A 25,082-nucleotide genomic window follows, 5' to 3' on the forward strand; every position below is an offset into this window, starting at 1 on the left:
CGATCTATTTAAGACACACTTAAATCAACACGTTAGTTGACCTTTAAGTATTTACAACTAAGATTACTGTCACATACGTGTTTATGACAGTTAGAACATCTCATATGAACACCTGGACTGGTGTTTGTAATGAAATGGTTTGTTCCATATTAGTCTCTATACTGTGTTGTTGTTTATGGAGAAGTTTTAATATAACAAAATCAATACATCGAGTTTAATATCGTGACTTTTTAATTTCGGTTGAAAGCAAATTCACTTAGGATTAATTTGTTAATTATTTTCTTCTCGTCTCTGGATTCGTGTGTGTGTGTGTGTGTGTGTGTGTGTGTGTGTGTGTGTGTGCATCACTACACTTCCTCAGTCTTCAAATTTCCTCTGAACAGTCTCTCTCTCTCTCTTTCTCTCTTTCTCTCTCCATTTCCCTCACCCTCTTCCTCTCATTGGCAGGACATCGGGGTGGTCGATCGACGGTCGTCGCTCCTGGAACCCCACCGGGGACCCGCAGTCATCAGCTGTAGCGCAGAGAGCCCCCTGCAGAAGCAGGAGCCATCACCGAGGAACTACCTGTTAGCTTCCGCCGCTGCTCTCGACACACGGCGGAGGAGGGATCAGTGTCTGCCGGGAGACAAACATGCTGAGTTTCAAACGTCGCTGGAACAACTTGTCGTGAAGCAGCAGCTGAAGCCGAAGGACCTGGACGGGGGCAGGCGGACACTGAGACGGTTATGACCGCGGATCACCGCCTGGAGTCCGGGCTGCTGCCTCCGCTGCTGCTGCTGCTGCTCGTCTGCTCCGTGCTGGTGGGAGCGAGTGAGTCACTTTCATTCAACAAACATCTTATTTTTAGATTTTCATGAAGGTTCCGAGCGGGAATGTAACACTTGTTCATATAGTTGACTATGGTTCGGTTTTAATTCGAATTGCGACACGTATGCTAGAGTTATTCGTGTCCTAAATAACTTACTGCTACTACTATATATTCCTATTATAGTGTTGTATTAAGACTTGATATTTTCACAAGGTCCCTTACATAGGACATAACCTCAAAACAATCTTTCATATGCTGTTGTTTGTGTACAGCACTTGTTGAAATACCAGTTATAAAATATACAATTGAAAACCAAATATAATATAAATAATAATAAGAGAGAGGATAGTAAATCGAGGAGGATCATGGGCTTTATAAATGCCAAAAAGAGATATGGAATATATTAAATGTGGTATTAATTGCATATAAATTGGACAAATACTTTATTGAATATTGTTTTGATTGTTTAAGCGCTTTGTGACCCTAGTCTGGAAAAGCGCTATACAAATAAAAATTACTTACTTACTTACTTACTTACATATTTGAGCTTTCATGGGTGTCTTTTATTTTCCTTGTGCCCCCTTGACCCGATGGAGTCGCCTTCCCCCCTAAAACTGAACCTCTTCATATAATTAAATCCATTGCATTTTGCATATATGGAATATAAATATTGACTGATATGTGAAAATGTTTAACTCTCTTGCAGACATCACAACCTTGTCTCTCTGACAACTGATTTCACGCGTGGAAAATAACATAAACTGCAGTATATGTTCATTATAATAAAGAGCGATTGCAGATTGATGTGGAGAAGAGTTCAAAAAGTGAAATGGATCCATCATAAGCTTCACTTCCACGACAGCAGCATTCACTAACCTCTTACTGCTGCCCCGCTTGACTCTAGTCGCACCCTCTGCATTATTTACTCTTACTCTTTTTCTGGAGAATGGCTGCAGTAAAACCATCACAACCTTCATCAAAAGTCTATCAGAGGATTAAGATTCTTCCGCCGACCGTCGGAACCGCGCAGACCCTTTAATCCTCCAGAACAGCGGCCGGTCTGAAGGTCCGTCTGCTTCAACACCAGCTGCAAAAGCATGTTGGGCCAGTCAGGCCAAATCTCTTGGCCGCTCACCAAAGAAGAAGCTAATTTGTGTTTACGGGACTCAGTATTGATTCAGGTGATGAAGTGTTCCTTTATGTGTCCACTGGGCACCTTCGCTTCTAACTTCCCGTGTTTCGATATCTTCAACAGATGTTTTAAATCCCCCCCGGATGATAATTATAAATATTTAATCAACCTTTATTTACTAAAAGTAAAGTCATCACAGGTGGCAGATTTATCTTCTCTCCTGGAATTTAGTGTAATTACTTTTTATAAACACCGTTTGGAAGAAATCGAAACAATCCTCTTTATTTAATATTTAACTGCTGTTGTTTTTTCAACTATTCCTTATTTTTGACAAACAGGCATAAACTGGGTTAAATTACAACAATTAAGGGGTAAATTGTGTCTTAAAACTGAAAATATTTTTAATCTGCCACCTGTGATGACTTTACTTAAGCTTAAATCCACTCAAAAATAAATATGTATCCTCCGGCTTCTAAAGAGATCCCTCTAAAATAGAAATATTATTCGACATATTCCAGAAGTGCAGTCAGGACCATTGATTGAATAATACGCGTTTTACATTATTGATGAGATTTACATTTTATTTGCAAAGTGTGTATAACGTTTTTATACATGTCTTTTTTTCAGGATTAACATAATAAGATTATTCATAAATAATGGATGCAAAAAAGCTTAATTTATGTGGCATTTAAGTTGAAAATAACTTAATGTTTCTGTGACTGTTGGGACCCGTTGACATTTAAACAACCTTTGCTGGCTCCAGCTTTAAGTGCAAAGCTGGAATTGAGGAAAATCATTCAGCGATTGGCAAAGTTGCATCTTGCTGGTCTTTCTTTTTCATTCACTCTAGAACAGATAAGTGACCGAGTGAAACAAAGGGGGGGAAAAAAGTCCCATTTGCAAATTAAAAGATTTCCAATTTTGATTCAATTAAAACCATATTTAATATTACTCTACCATGGAGGATAGTGCTGGTTGTGGCAAGAGTCGCTGTCTATGGTGAATCATATCAGTTAATTGATGACTCTTGGATCCATCTCAAAAGTTTCATTACCAGCCTCGTCATTAGAAGATGATCATCCGTTTTGTTGACTCAGTGAGTTATTACAACTTCATTCAAAGTATCTCATCTAATCTTAGTGTTCTCTGACTCCTGGATTGCTCAAATCAGCATGCACAGGTTGTGATTTACACACACGCACACACACATTAACACACGCACACACACACACATTCACACACACGCATCCATCAAAGTGAACAGCATAGGGCCATTAGCCAGATGAGACTGTCCCAGTGTATCAGCAAACTGTTACTCCGATGTGATTTAGTGTCACTGGGCCGAGTCACAGATCACAAAATACTCCACGCCGCGATGTAAACATCGCCGTGACGTGGTCTGTTATTGTTGTTTTTTATTGTCGTGACGTGGTCTGTTATTGTTGTTCTTAATTGTTGTGTAGCCAAGTGAGGCCCTGACAGACATGTTAAGTAACGGTAAACACAGACGACAGGATTTCTGGCCTCAAATTGTGGTGTAAAGTGTCGACCAATTTCATGTTCATTGTGTGCGATCACATCCAATCACGAGTATTTGGTGGTTGAAGACAGAGCGGCGGCTTTAGTCCCAGTGACATTTTCCTGCCTCTGAAATAAAAAACAAGGACTAACAAGATCAAAGCAAAACATTCAATATTTGTTATTTGGCTGTAAATGGCTTAAAGTTTCTTATCAATATTGAAAATTCTTAGTTAATCTGAAGTTAAATATTTGGAATTAAACTTAGTTTGGTCACGGAAATACCCTTCTTTATTTGGTGTTAAAGACAGAATAATACCTCTTATTCTTTGAGTCTTTCTTCAGACTTTTTTCTTTGAATGAAAATGTGTTTCTTACGTTATCAACATTTTCTGATCATCAATATTTCGTCAATATTTGTCACAGTAAGTAAGTAAGTAAGTAAGTAATTTGTATTTATATAGCGCTTTTCCAGACCAGGGTCAGGTTGTAGAGTGTTGGTGCTTTTTCTATTGAGATGTACTGACGGTAAATAGTATCTTTAAACCTCACAGAGCATCATATTAGAAGAACACATGTTTCGATAGATGCTGAACATATTAGTGTTGGTGAGGAGCAACGGAGACTCAACAAGAGTAAAGCTGATGTTGTAGGATCTTATTCAGCTTACAAACAGTGGAAGGGGTACTTGCTAAAGGAGAAATACTATCCGGGAATACATGTCACTTGAGATTGTAGATCTTGTGTTCATCAGTTCATTAAATTCAAGTTACCTTTAACTCAAATTGTGGATGATTATAGATTCAAATTCTGACATTGTTACAGACCTTTTGACCTACTTTAAGTCAAGTCCCCGCAGAGAAAATAAACCATTAAGTGGGTACCTTGCATTTTTTCAAAATCAGTATATCGTATTAAACCTGATGACTCGTCCAAATCTTAGAAGCTTAATCCTAATTCACAAAAACATTCCTGTTGACATGTGTGTGTGCTCAGCAGAACTACTATATTTCACCATTTAATCAATATCCTCATTCTCCCCCCCCCATCTCTCCATCTCTTGCCTTCCCCCCACTCCCTCCATCATTGATCCCTCCCTCCTCCCATCCGTCCATCTATCACACTTTGCCCTTCACACGTCTTTTCTCTCAAATCACAAATATTGAGAATTCTCCAGATCGCTCCTCGAGATGTTTGCTCTCTCGTTCTATCTTGTTTCTCTCAGACTCGCTCATCCCTCTCTGTCCCATTTCTGGTGTGGGTTATAGTCTCGTTATCTCTCTCCGTCTCACTGACTCCATCAAACTCTTGGCTCTCAGCTATTGTCTTGGGGTGTGTGGCTGCACATATGCTTGTGTGTGCATCCTTGTGCCGTTGTGTGTTCTTTATTCCTTGTTGATGAAAGTGATACGATTTATGGAACGTTTCTGGAGTTGTCAAGATGATCCAGTGGCCCGAAAACAAATGTGCTTGAGTTATCCCTTGTGTTGTGTCTGGGTCAAGGTGACACGGATGTCGAAAAACAAATGTGTTGGATGTATACCTTGTGTTGTCTCTGGGTCAAGGTGACACGGAGGTCTGAAAACCAATGTGTTGGATGTATACCTTGTGTTGTCTCTGGGTCAAGGTGACTCATAGGTCTGAAAACAAATGTGTTGGATGTATACCTTGTGCTGTCTCTGGGTCAAGGTGACACGGAGGTCTGAAAACAAATGTGTTGGATGTATACCTTGTGTTGTCTCTGGGTCAAGGTGACACGGAAGTCTGAAAAGAAATGTGTTGGATGTATACCTTGTGGTGAAGATGAACCGGTGGGCCGAATACAAATGTGTTTGTGGTATCCCTTGTGTTTTCCCTGGGTCAAGGTCAACGGCCTCCATGGTTTCCAGAAATGCATATGCAGTGGTGGAGGTTGTTTACCTTGACCGGGAGACAACACAAGGGATGCCTAAAATACATTTGTTTTTTTGAGCGTCTGGGTCAAGACACAATGGTTAAGTCAATATTTGGTGATTTTGTGTTTAAGAACAGTAGCCAGGTGAGTAAGTTCAAGGTCACATGGGACTGTGAGATTGTGGCACTGTGACAGTTGGATTAAGTCTGTATGCTACTGTTAGCTAATCCAGTTATGTGTGTTTAACTAAAGGATGCATTGATCCTGTTTTTAATTGACAGATCCACTCTTTCATCTTTGTTAAGGTTGGTGCTAAAGATTCCTTTTTGACTCCAACCATTGACACGTAGACCATTTTATGTTGTCAGTTCTCCAAGGCAGAATTTTATAGTTTTAGAGACACGACATAAGAGCCTCGCTAAGCGTGAGCTGTGCTGGTGACAAGCTTTACCTTTATCATTTTACTAATCCCAACTAAACATACGACTTCCCAGAAATTATAATTTGTATTCTGACACCAATAGCAATGACGTTTTTTTCCAGAAACAACACAAATATAACAAAAAAAGAAAGAAGCATTTACCACATAATCAATTTGTCAAATACTATAGACAATTTCAACTTGTCGTTGAAATATAAAAAGTCAGTTAAAACCAGTTCAGGAGAGATGTGGTCGCTCTCATCTTTAGAGCATTTGAACAATGATCAAGTCACAGTTTCACGGTCAATGCTTGTACACGACTGACCAATGAGAACGTGGCTTTACTCCTGAATTATTTAAAATGACTCACCTGCATGTACATCTGGACATATGGATGTATTGGCAGGGCTGTGGCTGGAGTCTGACGATCGATGAGGGAAGGATGAGGCATGAGTCACTGAGTTGAACATCAGTGTCTCCGGAAACATGAGGACGTTGCGTCAGATGGTGGAAGAGTTTAGTCTCAAGGCAAATCTCTGGATTTATACATTGATCTGTGTATTAAATTAAGTTGTTAGATTATTGCAAACAATTATTCGACTCAGGTAGGTGTTCAGGAATTCTCTGGACTACAGCTCACATCCTGGAAAAGCGGAAAATGATCCTCTGGACAATGGTTCAACTTATTATGTTCCATCAAACATGACAACAAACAGTATCAACATTTAACAGTGGAAACATTTCAACGCTAGTAGAGACAGACAAACAAACACAGAACGAGTAAACAAAGAACATCCAGAATGAGACTAGAGGCTCTTCTGCAAGATCCTGCCAACAAAAACAAATTGTGTCCCCGGCTAAAGTCTGCCGAGTGTGACGGAGAATGTCAAGCTCTGTCTAACAAGCTAGTGTAGTTCATTATGTAAGACGCTGCCAAAAGTGCTGTGGAGTTCTCACGAGGGAGAAAAGAACCTCAACTTAACCATTTTGAAAAGCCTGTCCGGTTCAGTCAGTGTGCACCTTGATTTCAAGGAACGCACACTGACAGCTCGCAGGTGAGGACGAGCGCGGTGAGACATCGGCGTGTGTGGGAGGTTTGAATGAAGGAATCACAGGAGCAACAACGTGGGAGGATTGTGTTTTTTGTCTGGAAGCTGTGGCGTGTTTACCAACACCGTGGGTGTAGGGAAGTGTTGCTGAGCCAGTTTCTCTCAATATTCTCTTGAAAACATGTTTCTAATAACCCAGACACAGAAGTCAGAGCAGTCTCCTGTAATCAAATGATCATCAGTTGGTTTGTTCCTGTCAGAATCTTTCATTTGACAAGTATTTCTCACTTAGGATTGTCAGGTTCACCCAGTGAGCCATAGAGCTGACCTTTGCAAAAAGGCGGAAAAGTGCTTATTAAAATGGTTGAAATCTCTTAAAGGCTTAACTAGACTTAATGTTGCTTGGAGCAGTGTGGCGTGGAATTAGATATAAAAAAGATGCAGACTGACGTCATCTCACGTTTGAACGATTCCTGCTGTCACTTAATATCCGAGGTAAACCACCTGAAGACGAGCGACAGCTTCGTGAAATTTTACCGCCGTGCGCATCATTATCTGGACTCATCGGAGCGTGACCCAGATAAAGAGGGAAAGAATTCATCCTAATTGTTTTTTCGATGGTGCGAATCAAGGTCTTATTCTCCATTTTATTGGCTTTTAGTCACAAAAGAGGGAGAGACAACCTTGAAAGCACATCGATACGTAACAGATATGAAAACCATAGGCCTGGAACTCAAAAGACAAACGAAATATCTAATCTGTTTGGACATTCATTTGTTTTTAAAATGGAAAATCCATTCGTAATGCCTCATTATTTATTACTCAGTGTTCCCGTTGTGGCTAAAGTGGTTGCTGGGAAACTGAATTTATTTGTAACTATTATTCAAATACTTTGGTCTTATTCAGTCTCTAGGCAAACGACATGGTTTTGCTGATCAGAGATTCATTTTCATCTGACTGTTCTGCAGTAGAATGACTTTCTGCTTATTATCCTCTAATCCTTCTCCTCCTGTATGAAGGACCATCAATGACATTTTTATAAATAAATAAATGTATAAATAAATTACTAAATGTAGAAATAAACGGATGAAGGGGAATTAAATACATAGAAATGTCGAAATAAATAAATGACTTGATTTTATTGTTATCGAAGGACAGTGCTACTTCTGTTTATATATGTTTGTTTATTCATACATTTTTTGCAGCTAAAGATCAGACTCAGAAGCTTAAAATAACTCATATCTTGGTATAAAGACACATTTTAATTGTATACAGTGAGAAACAACAGAGCTCTTCTCTGTCTGAATCTTTTCTGAGGCACAGAGCTGTTTGGTCGCTGTTATACCCAGTTTTACAGGTCGTTAATTATCTTACTCCAAAGATTCCCCCAATAACATGCTTCGGTGTCTATTACCCTCCAGGTCATAGGTTGCTTACCTTTTAGGTCCAGTACCTGAACTAAAAAAACATCGCTGTTAAATTCTCACATTCCTTTTTCACACATGCAACATAACACACTTTAGTGTAACATTTGAACATGTTTTTTCTGCAACATTTAATTATTTAGGGATTAAGGAGTATTTATTCATGTATTTTATGGAAATAAATCTGTTCCATCAGACTTTGAATATGAATTTTGGATTTTTCAACACTGAATATTTACAGCATAAAAACCAGACTTTCAAATTGACATTTTATATTTTTCACAAGTTTCATTTTACAGTGAGTTTATTCATTCATCTAAAAAAATAGACAGCAGAAGAAAAAAAGAAAAATTCCACTAAATATATATATATGCTTTGAAACAATGCAATGTTTGTTTCAATTCATGAAAAAAAAAAAGTTTTGTATTATTTATAGATTTGGCTTTATCCCAGTTTTTCTACCTTTCATCTTCGACATTTCGCTGTCAGTATGCAAATTTAGAAGGCCGGCGGGTCAGTCAGTCAGACATTTCTTTATGTATACATTTAGTTATTTATTCATCCATAATTGAGTACTGTGTCATACTTCGTGATAATGTGTGTGTTTATCATTGTGTGTTTGTCAAGCTGTGCCAGCAGCCCCAGTGAACGTGTCCGTGACCCAGCTGAAGGCACACTCGGCCATGGTGACCTGGAACGTCCCTCAGGGAGACACCGTCATCGGATACGCCATCTCTCAGCAGGTGAAGTCGCTCTCTCTCTACAATGTGTCTGGATTTCACTTAAATCTTAAATCGATGGTAACTTTATTTCAACTGGTCTCATCCAGAAGCATTGATAAAAATCTTCTTATGTCTGGCTGGAGGCCAGTTCATTTAGCTGAGGTACTTTCTGAAGCAAATAAATGATGAAGCCAATGTCTAGGAAGTTGCAGCTCTGAGGGAAGAAACAGCGTCTCACTGAAATATGACTTCTTTTACTACTGATGTCATCCACTCATCCTGCGTCATCGTTGCAGCTTCAGGGTTTGTTTAAGTTGTGCTGTGTCTCAAATCGCATACTTCTCTTAGTATACTAGAAGTTAGTATGCATCAGGATAGTGTACATACTAACTAGTACGCAAATTCTCAACAGATAGTATGTCTCAAATCAAACACTTCCGCTAAACATTAACCGAAAATGACGCGACAGCTTCTTTTTCTACTTCTATTTAACGATGTTGCAACCAGCTGTTTGAACGCTATCGCCGACACCTGCTGGCAGCACGTTTTGCAAGTTTGGAAAAATAAATAAAGAAATAATATGAGAGTCTAAATATTCACGAGATATTTAAGCTGATATCAGCACCAAAGACGTGTTATCCTCTTACTGCTGCTGAAAATGCACCTGTAAATATATGAATATATGCATCTATATATGACGTAACTTCCGTTTAAAACGTCATTAAGATGGCAGCCGTTTAGGGTGGTTGGTGTCCATCGAACCATACTCAGTTTTGTGGGCGTTTTAGTACGCCAATTTAGTGTGCATGGCGCACTAAATTTCGCATACTAAGAATTGAGACGCTCTTACGCACTAAAACTAACTTTGAGTACGCAAGTATGCGATTTGAGACACAGCATTGGTGTCCAGATTGAAATGACAAAGGAAGACAGTCTAACATAGTTTAGTATTGAAAATACTTGACAAAAAAAACACAAAAACATTGACAAAACCGACAGTATGCATGATTTAAAAACGGTCACTTTTTAAAACGGTCACCCGTTTCCCAGAAGCTTGCTGTTTTCTCAGCTCCTTCTTCATCATCTTCCTCCACCCACACTTTGGCAAACCACAGACTCCACTATGATCTGAGTGGGAGTCGCATCCATTAGTGGAAATTATTTGGCCTGGACTCGTCTCCCAGGTGCAACATACGGAGGCGGCCGGTGCCAAAGTCGCCTCGTGTCTCACTACATCATCGTCTTTTAAGTGAACGCAGGATAGAGAAGTGGCACGATGTCATAGGAACCTTTGAGAGCACTCAGACGGTAATAGTCGCTGCTGAAGAGCAGGTGGAGGCAGCGGGGCTGTCGGATGAGGGTGTGAGTGTCGGCAGACAAAACTAAGAATGGATGCAGCCGATTAAAACTGAATGTTTAAAGTCTCTTAAAAGGTTTCCTTTACTTCTCAAGTCCGTCATTTTTCATGTCGCCGTGACTGTCAGTGTAAGATGACCAGCTGGTGCAGAGTGCAGACATGAAACATCGTTCTTGTCAATATGGTGTCCAAACTGAAAATAAATGGTTCTGCCAGCAGCTCAGCAACATTGTTTAATTTAAAGACAGGCTGTAAGTTCTTCCACTTAGACTGATTAGCTGCTCGAAGTCTCTCCATCTTCTTTCTGGCCACATTTTTCTTTTTGGAGGCAACTGTCAGACAACTTTTTCAAAAATAATTTCCGGACAAAACAACAATCAGGATATTGGAAACTTCTTTAGGGTACAAAACTGTCACAGCTGAGCAAACTAAATGTCCAGTAGTGGGGGTTGGACATCAATATCCAACAAGACTTTTTAAACAAAATGTCTTTTCTAAAACTTAAGGATGGGGGGCCACATTTAGCCCGTCAAGTCATTTTAAATGGTTGGCTCAAAATGAGACTAAAGATCACATTGATTTTGTGACTAATGAAGTGTCTTTAAGATAAGTAAGAGATACTGGGTGTCTCTGTATAATGATTGACATCCGGTTAGAGTTAAAACAAAAGGAATTTGATAAGAATTTTCAGTGAGGGAGGACTAACACTATTACATTATTACTTTTTTTTCAAGAATGATCCCTAAAAAAGTCACCTTAAATTGGAAATATTGTCTCAAATTTCCATTGAAACACAACGAAAATCCTCAATATATTGAATAATTAATTCTAGATCAGGTTTTGATCAAAGGTGGACAGAAACCCAAACCTGTGGCAAGGTCTTACAAACATGTAGCTCTGATCCAGTTTAATTTAGGGGTCTGTTGTTTTTTATTTTCTTATCACCAACTGTCTAATGAAGATGTTAAAGACAGAAGGTTCTGTAGTGTGTTGTGCGATCTGATGTGACGGATATGCTGCTTTTGAAGAAGTGTTTTAATATGAGCCAGCATCAGACAATGTTATGATTGAGTTCAATCACTCTATTTTTATTTCGTTATAAAAGGATCCTCTAAAACACCAGCTGAAACTAAAATTGACTTGAATAAAAGTTGAATTTCTATGGTACATGAAATGATTTGACACAAACCTTAATGAGAATCTTTAATAATCTGAATCAAAAAAGGAATCAAATCTATAAAAAATATTCCTCGGGGGGTGAAAAGTAACTGGATTTCAGAGTAACTGGGCAATTTCCAATCTATCCTGATAAATCAGGTGTTAATCAATGGAGATTGTAAACCGTTGGGAGCTGAGATTACAAGCAACAGTTTACAAAATAATAGTCAACAGGTTTTGACTATATAGATAATCCCATTTTGATGTTGCCAATATCACAAGTGTCTGAAGTCATATGAGTGGATATTACATTTTCCCAAACTTTTAAATATGTTCTCATTTACCAAACTTACGATCTGTATTCATTAAGACAACGTTGATTATATTATACTGAATATTTGTATCCAATATTTCACGCTGTTCAGAAAAGATGTTTGAAGATGAAAAAACACACTTATATAAATACACCGTCACATGATTTGTTAATTTGTCGATGGTGAACTAAACACTTTTGTGTACGTGCACCATTTTCTGGATTTGAGTGTATGACCGTTTTTAGTAGAAAATCAGCGACTCTTTGTACTTGAGGCCCCAGGTTGTTTAAACGTTAAAAAGAAGTAAATCGGTCTCTAGTTCCAGGTCTTACATCCGACTGAAAAATAAGACTTCAATTCCGACATTTCCTACGACAACAGCGTTTGAATGGAAAACAAATTGATGGCAACAAAAGTTCCAGTGTTTTTCTCGAGAGATAAGAAATGTCAGTAAACAACACACACTTTCAAACATTGCAGCATAATTCAGAGAAACCCGACTGGCTGCTGTCAAACATTCCTCCACGTTCAGCATCTCTTCGGTATCAAGCTGTTAGTGAAGGAGAAGCCGTTCCTACAAAGACACGCAGCATTCGTCTGAAGTCTTTCCCACTCTCGAGCCTCTGCTTCACACACACTATATAACATCACTGTACACACTCACACAAAGTCAGCTCAGGTTGAGAACTGCATGAGCTAAATAATTGGTCTCATTTTGACTCGTATTTCCCAACAGAACATAATGAAAGTCGACAGACTGCAGAGGAATAGTTTCACCCTCTTGCAGTGACTCCATGTGCTGCAGAACAAAAAAACATGTTCGATTAAACAATGAATAAAGTCAACATAACCTTAATAGTTTACCATCAATTATTGACTTTCAGGATCACAACATAAAGTTATACAGGAAAGGAAACATAGTCATGTGAAATAATTTCAAGACTGTAGAGTTCATAACAGTTAATCATTTAATAGTCGGCAAATTTAAATCTAAAATTTCTTGAGAGAAAATAATGACGATTGATACATTTTTTGTTTGTTTGATTTTCTATTCATATTTCTCTGGAATGATGGCTTTATTTTTGAGCAAACTATTATTTTAATGATGTTCTTCACTAATTAACTTGGTGACAGTGTTTTATATGAAATACTGAGAGACTTTTTGATGTAAACAGGAAGATAAAACCAGAAACTAAGAGCCTTTTACTTGTAAACAAATGTCTTTGTGGTACACGCTATGATTCCGCTGAGGTGGAGTTCCTCAGGTCAGACACTAGGGGAGCCAGAAACAATCTTTTCAATCTTCATATTTCGGCTTGAATATATAACAAGGGGGGTAACACACAGTTGTTATACGTTTGTCTCCAGTCCTGTCTACTGTATTTTCCGCATTAAGTGTGGTGCCCCTTAATGGCATATGGTTTTTGTTTTGTGCTTAATTTTAATGTTCATATTGTGCATTTTGGGTCAACTGATGTTGTTTATGTATGCCCTCTAAATAAGTTGAGTTACACATTTTTTTTTACATTTTTGAGCTCTGCGTACCACACAAAAACGGTTCCAAGTATAACCAGAATAAATGCGAAAGCTGCCCTGGATTATAAACATGTTCGATTTAAAAATGAAAAATATTGTACATCAAGTGCCACAAACCTGCTTATACTTTTAAATTTCTGGCAACATCATCAAGTCCCTTGTTTAATAAGCCTCTAAAATGTCCAAAATATTCAAATATCTCAATCTGAGATCTCAAGATTCAACATTGAACCTTTGTGTAGATCTTAAGTTTGTTTTTTGAACCAATTTTTCACAGTTACTCTTCACAGTTTTTAAATGTATCATGCTTTTTCAGCCGACTCTGGCTGGTATTCATTTGTCAAAAGGCAAGAGATCAGCTGTGAGGTTAAGAAGATCAATAGAAAGAGGTTGATGGAAAAAGTTGAGTTTCTTTTGGGTCTTGTCCACAGTTTCTCTTTTTATTTTATTTTCGATTTTTCGCTCCCACACTCACTGACATCCTTGAACTCTGGGTTACGTTGTGGACAAATCAATAACACAATTCTAGTTAAATAAGCGACTCATAAAGTTGTATTTATTATGACGAATATGATCCGTGACTACTATTATTTCACTCTGTGCTATAAACACATACTTTGTAATTTGAGTTCGATGTATCTTGTGTTGGAGACGCTCCAGTTTTGAAGCTTCTCATCCATTTTGAGCAACTTTTAAGAAGATAATCTCTAACATCTGGCAACATCAGGGCTGAGTCAGAAGCTTTTAATTGAAGTTATGTCGTATATCCTGGTTAATTAGAGTTATGGGACAATAACGTTGGCTGACCTCATGCTGATCGGAGTGAATTCTCCGTCCACTCTGCTGAGTCTCTGGATCGGCCTGGAAATGCTTCATCCCTCTGCCAAACACCCATTTATTGACTCGTGTCATCTCTCAGAGCAGCTTCACCAGCTGGAGTAAATCCACCTCGGGTGATGCTTTATGACAACATCAAGCGTTCTCAGGTCTCAAATGACCGCGCTCGTCTTATTGCTTCGTCCTGATTTAACAAGCCGTCGAGTTGAATTACTTTCTCTGCGTTGATGTAATTAGAGAATAGATAGACTGTAAGACAATACACTCCGTTTTTTCCGTCGGTCGCATCTGTTCTCCTCCGTATTGCTCCGACACCTCCGCCTCAAAGCTAATCCCCCCACAGGAGCACTGAGGAGGCGCTGGAGTGGAATCCTGATGAGCTGAAGCAGCTCTGATATCGGGATATAAATATATATATTACTGCACAAACATGTTGGAGTGACTCTTCCACTGTCACATTGTGACACTTGAACAGGGCTGTGTGCTCATCAGACGGTGTGTGTACAAGTGTGTGTGTGTGTGTGTGTGTTCTTACCCACATGTGTTTCCTCCAGAGGCAGGACGGACTGATGCAGCGCTCCATCCGAGAGGTCAACACTTCCAGCCGCTGGTGTGTGCTGTGGGACTTGGACGAGGACACACAATACAGCGTGCAGGTCGTACACACACACACACATACACACACACACACACACACACAAATACACTATTTACATTAAGACCTGTTTGTTGACGAAGACTGAGAGTGGTTTGTAACATTGAAAACGAACCATAAGGTTGAAGGTAGAGTCCAGGATAAAGTACCCTTGAGCCAAATGATACATTTTAATACATATTGAAAAAATTATCAAAACATAACAACTCCTGCTGAAGGTCTAAGAGGAAACATTTAACCTAATAAAATGAGAAACAGATATCAAAGATTTGCGGCAGTGCGGGGTCTCCAGAAAACAAGAGTTTTATTCAAATGTATATCTCTTTAAATACAAATAAACAATTATTTTTAATGAGGACTAGGAAAGTGAAGACCAAGGTTCTCAAGATTTCCTGATGACAGTCAATTTAACATTTAAAAAACAATTGGCCACAATGGTCCATAAATAAAATCTGAGGGAAAAATAAATGGAACCTGAAAAACAACAGAAGAAATTGCCAGCAAATTTCAAAAGTAACTGCACAAGAATCTGGAGGAGAGGAAACGAGGTCATGGCGGCAAATGGAAGACAACAATCTGTAGTGCTTTTCCATTTATTAATTTTTGTGCCTTCCATAATAGGGAGACGCTTCTGGCCAACTTGCTTTTTAAGTGTCTGATGTGTGACTTCCAACTTGTCATCTATAATAACTCCCAGTATTTTATTCTCACTGACCCTTTCAATATTCACTCTATATATTTGAATGTTAACACACTTGTTACAGTCTTTTCCCCATATAGCTGTACTTAGTTTTTCCTAGATTTAATGATAATTTGTTGATATTAAACCACACATGTAGCTTGAAAATTTACTGATTGATTGTTTCCACAAGTTTGTTCAAGTCACTCACAGAACATAAATTATTGGTATCATCTGCGAATAATATTAATTTCAGAATGTTTGACACTTTGTATATATCATTTATGTATAGTATAAACCGTTTTGGCTCCAGAACTGACCCCTGTGGGACCCCACAGACTATGTCCAAACAAGTTGATGTGTTATCATCTATTTTAACATATTGGGATCTCTTGTGTAAGTAGCTCTTGACCCAATAAAGTCCTACACCTCTATACAGTACTACAGTATTATATCCAGTTTAGCTATTAAAATATCATGGTTAATGGTGTCAAAAGCTTTTTTTCAGGTCTATGAAAATTCCTATTGAGTGAAGTTTTTGATCAATGGCGTCAGTCATGATTTCCACAGACTCAGTGTTATGGCAGTCGAGTGATTCTTTCTATACTGGCTTTTATATAGCAATTTGTGTTTGTTGATGAAGTCGTCCAGCCTATTGTTGAATAGCTTATCCAGTATGTTTGAAATGTTTGTCAGTATTGAGATTGGTGTGTCATTGGTGAACTTGTGTATTACTATTTTAAACAGAGGAACAACTTTGGCAACTTTCAGGATGGCAATATAGGATGATTAACATATGTCACTTCCCTACAGGAGGGCACTGTTTGAATGTTAGCTGTTATTTTTTGGTAAAGAAAAGTTTGAGTTTAAGTGAGTTTAATGTAAGTGAGCAGAGCAATGTTACCAGATAAGACCTTTTGAATCAGTTTCATATCCAGATCATTGAAGTCAGTGGATGTTTTTGATGTTCACCAGGTGTTTAATCTCTGTGTCCTTCACTGCTGTGAGAAGTATTGAGCTTGAAGTTCTGTCTCCTTCCTTATCAAAGTGGTCCCAGTGTAGTTGTGAGCTCGGAATGACCTTGGCTAGCTCGGGCCCGATGTTAACAAAGAATTCATTGAATCTATTTGTTATGACTCTTGGGTTTTCTTCCTGCATGTTGTTATATTTGAATTACGGAGGGTAACTTGGTTTTGGGCAAGTATTATTGGTCACTTTGTTTAGAATATCCCATCATTATTTTGTATGATTCATGTTTTCTGCTAATAGTCTTCTGTAGTATTCTTTCTTGCATTTATTTAGGATTTTATTTAGTTGGTCTCTGTTCCTTTTGTGTCTCATTTCTGACTGGACCGTCCTAGTTTTAATGAACTGTCTGTACAGAGTGTTCTTTTTTCTGCAGGCATTTATCAGTGTTTTTAAAGCCATGGTTTCCCCTCCTTATTCTGATTTGTTTCCTTTTTTCACACAACAGTATTTGTCATACAGTGTTTTGCAGAAAGGAATTAAATGCTTTATTCACATCTGTTCCTCTTTTTAAATATTGTTCCAGTTTTGCTTCAGTCTTGAGTATTCAATCCTTTTTCAGTCCTGACCCTGATGTATGTGTTTTATTCAGTGTCTCACAGTGTTTTCCCAGTTATATATAGCAAAGATTGGTAGGTGGTCACCTATGTCATTTATCAGGAGACCTCTTGCTATGTCATTTACGTTGGTTTAAAGGTTATCAATTAGAGTCGCACTGTGTGTCGTGATCCTGCTTGGGCGTATTATAAGAGGTTATAAGCCCATTGTGAACATTATATTGGTGAACTCATCGATTATCCTGTTTTGTCTTGGATTGATATCTTCTATTTTTGAATCAAGTGCTCTGTAAACACATCTTACAACTATATTTATACCTTTCTTCACACAGATTTCAATTGTCACACCTTCTAATAAGTGATTACAGTACTTATCTTACAGTATCCATTAGCTTAATATTATTATTATCAGTTTTAACTTAACTTATCTTTATTAAATCAGTTACTTTTTTCCATGATCACGACTCTGAGGGACTTTACGTCCTTCACTGAGTTCCATCCTCTCGTCAGCATGCTGATGTCCTGCTGAAGGGTCCGCGGGCAGAGCTCACGAGCTTTGCCAACTCTACCAGCCATGACCTTTGACCTCAGATCCCCTCTGAAGGGGCTTTTTCCTTACACAGGAGTTTCGTCCTGAGCTAGCTGCCGTGTGAGGCCGCAGGAAGATTAAATCAAGGAGTCTCCTTGTCAACAAATTGTGAATGTTGTTCTCCCTCTGACCTCGTCCTCCTCTCACCGCTCCCTCAAACAACCTCCCGACAGACGAGTGCTCTTGGTGTGACGGTGTGTTTGACTGGAGGGACGCATGATGGAGAGGTTTTCCCTCTGAATGAGAAGTAGACGTCTTCAACAAATGAGACCTTATTTTATTTCCTGCTGCCTCTGGGGTTCAGGTGCAGTCCGTGGGGCTGCACGGGGACAGTCAACCCAGCCGTGTTGTCCACTTCAGGACCCTTGAGACGAGTGACCAATACCCGGCCGGAGTCCTGGACCACCGTAAGTGTCAAACGTGCCCACATGAACATCCACCTCTGATCCCTAAAAATAACTTTTAATTAAAAGACCCTTAAAGCAGCACTAAGTAACATTTTGACTTTATTATTTTTTCCATATTTTCTGTAATGATTGATCGCTGTTACTTTTATTGGAATGATGCTCTTTACTGCGTCACTTGTTGAAATTAACAACATTTATTTATGTTGATTTGAATTTGCAAACTCAACATCCAGGTGCCATCACGCTCAACAAGCATCTCAGTAACTGTGGCCTGAACAGCTGCCACAATGCTTTGCCGCCCAGCCAATTAATTAGCTGACTATAACTTTCGAAATAGCAAAATAGACTTTAAATTGAAATACGGTATTGCTGTAGCGACAAATCAGCTGTAATTTAATAGAGCAGTGTGTAGAAAGTCATCATGGGAGTTCACTGTTTTGTTGGCACCATAAGTAAAGTGGTCGAGGTAATGAGTGCCTCTCTCTAAGTTCTATGGTTTAATCAGATAAATAGAGAAGACACGTTATTACAGTTGCACCGGTCCAACCCTTAATGGAATTATTTTTTTGTTTTTTTCATACTCATATTGTTGTTTTATCAATATGTAAATCATATCAAACAAACTTTTCAATAGCAATGTTTTATTCAAGACGAATGTTAATCATTATTTTTCCTTCAATCGTTTTTTATTTCTGGAGTCAAACGTTGATCTGTTCCAGCTCAGCGACCTCTCACTGATGTAGATATGAAACCGCTGGACTGTGTGAGGTTAATGGACTCACATTAAACATCCGACCGCTTCAGCTCATGAACAGCTTCAGGTCATTTGCTTCCGTGCAGACGAGCCGGCGATGGAGGGCCTGGGCATGACCCCTCACCTCCAGACCGGAGAGCTGCTCATCATCACCACCGTTCTCCTGCTGTGGGCAGGTCAGTGGTGGCTCCTCCGGAAATGTCTCAAAATGAACCACGTTCCTTATTTCCTTCCCGTTTCAGCCAATTAACTTTATCTATTCACCTTTCTTTAAAAGATAATCCAGCTTTAGTCACTGATCATGTAACTTCAAAGAGAGTTCCAGAGAGAGAAGTTTGGGCCTCTTAGCTTCATCTGCTGCCCCCGCGACCTGAGCTCAGATCAGCATTGATTATGTTTGTGTCATCATTTTAATTATGACAATTAAGCAGATGTGAAGATGTTTTTAAATTAATTAGTCAGTGAGTCAAAGACACAGCGGTGTAAAAATGTGTACATATAATAATAATAATGTTTTTTTATTTTTATTTGTATAAATCACTTGATTATCTGATACACAATTTGCTTTAAAATAAAAATACATGTTAAACTACGGAACAATAATGGCAGGATGCATTTAAATCTAGTCCAGAGGGACATTGAGTGACAATATTGGGGTCATTTTAGGGTCAGACAAAGTTATAGTTCACACTCTAAATGAAAGCCTGTCCATCTTTTAGCTCTTTATAATTGAAGAAAATTGTATTTATTTAAGACCACCAGATTAAGATGAGTTATCGCTGATCGATCGGTTCCTTACAGATGTCATGGTCACCAATACTCGGTGACTAAAGAGGAGGATGTAAACCTCGGTTAAGAGTTTCTGTTCCGTCACTGAGAAGTCCATGTTTGTGTCCTTCAGCCGTCATCGCCCTGTTCTGCCGCCAGTACGACATCATCAAGGACAACGACACCAACAGCACAAAGGAGAAGACCAAGAGGCCACTGGTGCGCGCCGCCCCGTACTACAACCCCTCCCCCACCAGCTCGCCCGTCTATGTCAACGGCGCCGTGCGCAGCAGCCGGGTGAGGCTCAACTCCGTTTAGGAACTTTAGAAGTGCTTTGCTTGGACCCGCAGTGCTGCTCCATAATGCATGACTGCTCTGTCTTTGTAGATGCTCCAGGAATCTCCTAGCAACCACCGCTGCCGCATCTATGTCTAAATATAAAACAAACAGCTGCTTGTTGCTGTCGAGCAAGTAGCGTGAAAATAATCTGGAATATTCTGACTATATTCATGGTTTTTATTGTACTTCGATGGACTACATACACACGTTCAGCTCAAATACATTGTGAGATTTATTTACTGCAAGAAAAACGTGAAGAAAAAATAGCTTGAATGACATCATAAAACATACAAGAACGATAAAATGTAGCATTAGTGAAATAAATAATAGATATATAAGCAGAAGCAGTAAACTAGTCATTGGACTATAAAGATAAATATACACAGATCAAAAGTGTCAATAAAAGACATATTTGAGTAATAAAAATGAATATTAGAAACATAAATATATATTTATATGTATAAATTGTTTTAATTATGATTGATTATTTAAGGTGAAAGAGGGAAATAAGGAACCCATGAGGATTATGGGAGTTTAGTCTAATCTAATCAATGTTGAAAATGTTAAAAAACCTCACAACGAAGGTCTTTATCTGTGAGTTCCTGCCAGCATGAGTCTGCAGGAAAAGCGTTGAGTCATGTCTGGTGACTGTGGTTGATGGTCTAGTATCTGGTACAAACTGGTTGGAGGAGGTTCAGGCTTGAGCACTTTCATTAAAAGTATGGGAAACTTGGCTGCGGTGCAAAGAAGTGAAAAACTTGATTTACTCTGGAGGCTTGTAAACCCTCAGTTCTGACTGTCAGGACAGTACATCCTTTTAGCAAAGCGTGACAAGGCTTAATTGGGAGAGTCAACTGAGGAAAATAATTGACTTGTGGTATGATTACTCTCTCTCACACACACACTAGGCAGATCAATGATCATTCCATCAGTGTAGTATTGATGGTATAAATTCACATTTCACCACACGTGACCGTGCAAATATTGATCATATATAATTTAATTTAATTTTCATCACTATTTATCCAATCACAGATAAGTTTTGGGGGTTTTTTTTAATAATTTTTTTTAGGAAGAAAGTAACAAGTGCCATTTCTTCTCTTGTGAACTAAACAGTGTCTCCTCTCACTCCCTCAGCTCCACCGGTCCTCGTCTTCCATCAGCATCATCCGTGTCTGACGATGGCCATAAAGTTTTTACCAGACAACATACCCAGGAGCAGGAAAGCGTGTACACTGGGGAACGTGGTTAAACAAACATTGTGCCAAGCTTAAAAAGTCGACTCCTGAGACTCTCTCATTTTTTTTTTACCAGTGGGATAAATACACCATGATCGCCAGCATGACAGCCAAGACCTTCTTCAGTCACTGTGTAGGTCATCTTCAAAAACATGTTCATTTCTTCCTCCTTTAAAGATGTACTAGTGGTGAAGCTTCATGACACCATGCCATTATGTTCAGTGCCCACTAGATGGCACCCTGTGCTCTATACATTTGCTATTAAATACTGTATTAAATCATTTTTAAACGGAGGGCGCCACCTACTGACCACTGACGCTGCTTTATGAAGCTTCAGCTCCGCTAGTGTTTACCACTGTTACGACTCACTGTTGACGCACTTATACGTATGATATGTAATAACACTTTATATTTCATATAACGTAAACAATATGCCAGAGCAAGTTTGTAAAGTTGATAGTGTAAATATGTTGCAGAGTTAAATATAAATATAGTAGGAAAGTAAAGGTTAAGCGTGTGTGTGTGTGTGTGTGTGTGTGTGTGTGTGTGTGTGTGTGTGTGTGTGTGTGTGTGTGTGTGTGTGTGTGTGTGTGTGTGTGTGTGTGTGTGTTTCCTTCACTCTAGTGTTGTGTTCCTAGTGTGGTTTTTTTCACCCATGTATGAAGACGTACATTTCGCTCAGTAATTATCCATTAACAAACATAAACACGCTAAAGTTAGCGATAAACTCTTGATTTACATGTAAAGTATTTGATCTGATGCATTCTTACATGCTTGAACTATGACTAGAGTGTGTGCAGGATACTAACCAGAGGACGTCAGTTTAGTCTCTGCAGCATTAATTAAACAATTTTAATTGCATCAATTTTCTTTAATCAAAGAGAAATGTTATTTTGTACGCTGTATGATGCATTCTCACTTTTACGTAGAGTAGTGCTTTTAAAAATAAAGCTGTGAAATCGAGAGTGACGTTTTTTAAATGTCTTTTCTTTTTTCCTTTTTTTAATTTTAGAAAATGTTTACTTACTGCCACTAGGTGGCGACTTCCGCCCTCGTTAATCCAACGAGGCGGAAGAAGAAAACGGAACATGAAGAAGCGCTTTATGCGGTTAGTTTCAAACGTTTCCTTAAATCTATAAATGTTATTATGATATTTATATTATGACATAACGTCTGCAGTCTTTTGTGCCTTTTTTTAAATAGCCGTTTGTTGTCTAAAATTCATTTTATCACCTAAATATGTCACTAAAATATCGATCGATTCCGAAAAACGATTCCGTTTCTGTATTGAAACAACTATTATATACTATTAACGACTATTTTTATATTTATCTTCATATAAATGTATTGTTTTTGAGTCTAGTAATAGGACTGCTTTTGGTTTTTAACATGTTTTTTACTGCAGTAAACTGACTGAAAAGAAGTAAATATTGATCTGGTAGAATATTTTTTGCAGAGGATATTAACATTTTTAACGTTCTACAGGTCACTTGTAGTTTAGAAGTTTACGTACAAATATTGTCACTTTTCTACTTAATTAGAATCAAAATCAAATTGTATTGCTCAGGATTTTTTGGGGCAATGACAATAGAGAATATAAAATAAAAATGGAGAAATTACATTGTTAAAGTGGCATTTTTCAAATAAATAATATAATGTTTATGTTCACACATTACACCTAAAAACACCGGATTTATTAAAATGTAAATGAAGGTACTATGTACCAAATCGAATATTTTGTGCAATGTTTTTTTAATGAATAAACTTGAGATCTCACATTAGCTCTTTATTTCTGCTGGTTCAGATTTTAAACACTAGATGGCGGTAAAAGTTAATCTGAGCTAGAAAGTAAGTAAGTAAGTAATTGTTATTCATAAAACATTTCCACCGCGCTCGATTTATTTATTACAAATAAAACAAGAATACAGTACAGCGATCTGTCTTGTAGGACGTAAGTATAAATGTTTTGCCCAGATATATATAAAATACTAGAATATTGCCTGTTAAAATATGATAAAATTGAAAAGAAATAATGGTAACAATAATAATTATTTAATTTAAAACATCAAAAAAAGGCTGATGCTCACCATTTGGTGTTCATAAACATTTTTATTTATTTTTCTACTTCCATCAGTTTAAAGTTATTTATTTCTAAATGTAGCCGGTAGATGTCGCCAGAACTACTTCAGCAGACAAACTGCAAGATTAAAACCCTCACTTTAACTTTGACTTAAATTATTTAGATCCCTTTTCAACAGCAAAGGTGAAAACAGTGAAACGATTAAATTAACGAAAAAAAACACTCCCTTGAATATTAGCATTCATGCTACACTGAAGACAAGTTCAAAGGTCACGGGCGGCACTTCCGGGCCTGCTCGACCTTCTGAAGAAAAGAGTGTTGCTGCAGGTCATTCCTTGAATTCTCTCCTCCGTCAGAAAACAAAAGACAGGAAGAGAGAGGGATCTTCGGCGCTGCAGCGGTAAAGGGCAGGTCGCCCGCGACGATAGACTGAAATATCACAGCGTGCCCGCGGCCCCTCCACATCTCCGACGCCCGGGAGGGGATTTGTCATCGTTCTGCGGGTGATGAAGGAGGCGATCGATCAGGTGCTTTCTGACTGATACTACTTTCTGGAGTCTTCTCCAGACGAGCTGCTCTGACAGGATTTCATCTGAGATCATTAGAATTAAATGGGATCCACGTTCCATCGGCGTGACATTTAAAGGATGTCGTTACAGGAAGCGGGCGATGAGGAGGGTCACCGGTTAATATGCATGCAAAACGCTGGAGTCAGAAGACACAGGAAGTGTGTGTGTGTGTGTGTGTGTGTGTGTGTGTGTGTGTGTGTCTGTGTGTGTGTGTGTGTGTGTGTGTGTGTGTGTGTGTGTGTGTGTGTGTGTGTGTGTGTGTGTGTGTGTGTGTGTGTGTGTGTAGGAACGCTTGGCTATGATCGTCTGACTCCAGTAAACAAGCAAATTATGTGTTTAGCTTCATGATTTTCGACCATTTTCTAACAAGTGGATCGTAGAACTTGTAAACACAGTTTAATTCAACATTTCAAATAGATTCTTAGATTAAATCAGATACTTACTTCATTCATCTTTAAGAAAGAAATCCCCATTTGTAGCAGAATCAATGGAATACACATATTAATGTCTATTGTGCAAATGTCAAAATAAAATAGGTTTAAATATATATAGATATATATAATATAGGTAAACATGCAGGAAATATGTTACACTAAAACAAAAACAGCAAAGAAATGTTTTTATAATATGTTATATGTTTTCAACCACTAAATTGTGCCCGTATAACTGACCAATAATATTTTTGTGCGATTTAATTGTGGACTATTAGGTTAGTGTTGACCATCGATCCACAGGTGCCACTGGTTAGCCAAGAGTGAGTGAACACATCTGAGTTGTTGTCAGGGCCGGGTCTAGGCAGGGGCAAGAGAGGGCCAAGTGCAAAGATATGACAAAGTGCAAACATAATAAGAAAAGATCATAGGAAATAACACAAAGACCTAAAAGGATTCAAACTGAAACTGAACTGAATTAAAACTGAGGGCGCCACATACTGACCTCCAAAAATAAGACACTGGTTCATGAAGCTTTATCAAAACATCACAACTTCACACTGCTGAGTACCAGAGGACCCACAGCAGCCAGAAGGTTGGGCAGAAAGTCGTGCTCCGTCATTAGAATACCTTGTTGCTGTTATGAACCACACCTCGAAATCTCTGATTGAGCCTGAAGTGTTCCATCTAGTGGACAAACTTAGGAATCACAGAGAAATCCCAAAGTTTCTTGAGCCAAAAGTGGTTGAAAATATAGTGATGCAGAGTAAACTTGAGTATTATGTGAGTAATAAAGATTTCAACAAAGAGTTTTCCTTAT

The 25,082-nt window shown here is 38.5% G+C and overlaps 1 protein-coding gene across 1 annotated transcript; it reads left to right on the forward strand.

The window, feature by feature from the left end:
- The first annotated feature begins 439 nt into the window (after positions 1 to 439).
- Positions 440 to 22,147, forward strand: fndc4b (fibronectin type III domain containing 4b). Its single transcript, XM_087791465.1, has 7 exons — positions 440 to 810; positions 8,874 to 8,989; positions 14,725 to 14,826; positions 17,981 to 18,083; positions 18,924 to 19,013; positions 19,739 to 19,902; positions 21,082 to 22,147. The coding sequence occupies exons 1-7, from the start codon at positions 726 to 728 to the stop codon at positions 21,121 to 21,123; spliced, it is 702 nt and encodes a 233-aa protein (XP_087647591.1). The 5' UTR covers positions 440 to 725; the 3' UTR covers positions 21,124 to 22,147.
- The last annotated feature ends 2,935 nt before the right edge of the window (positions 22,148 to 25,082 follow it).

This window comes from Callionymus lyra, chromosome 5 (assembly GCF_982586985.1).
Source record: "Callionymus lyra chromosome 5, fCalLyr1.hap1.1, whole genome shotgun sequence".
NCBI classification, from domain to species: Eukaryota; Metazoa; Chordata; class Actinopteri; order Syngnathiformes; family Callionymidae; genus Callionymus; species Callionymus lyra.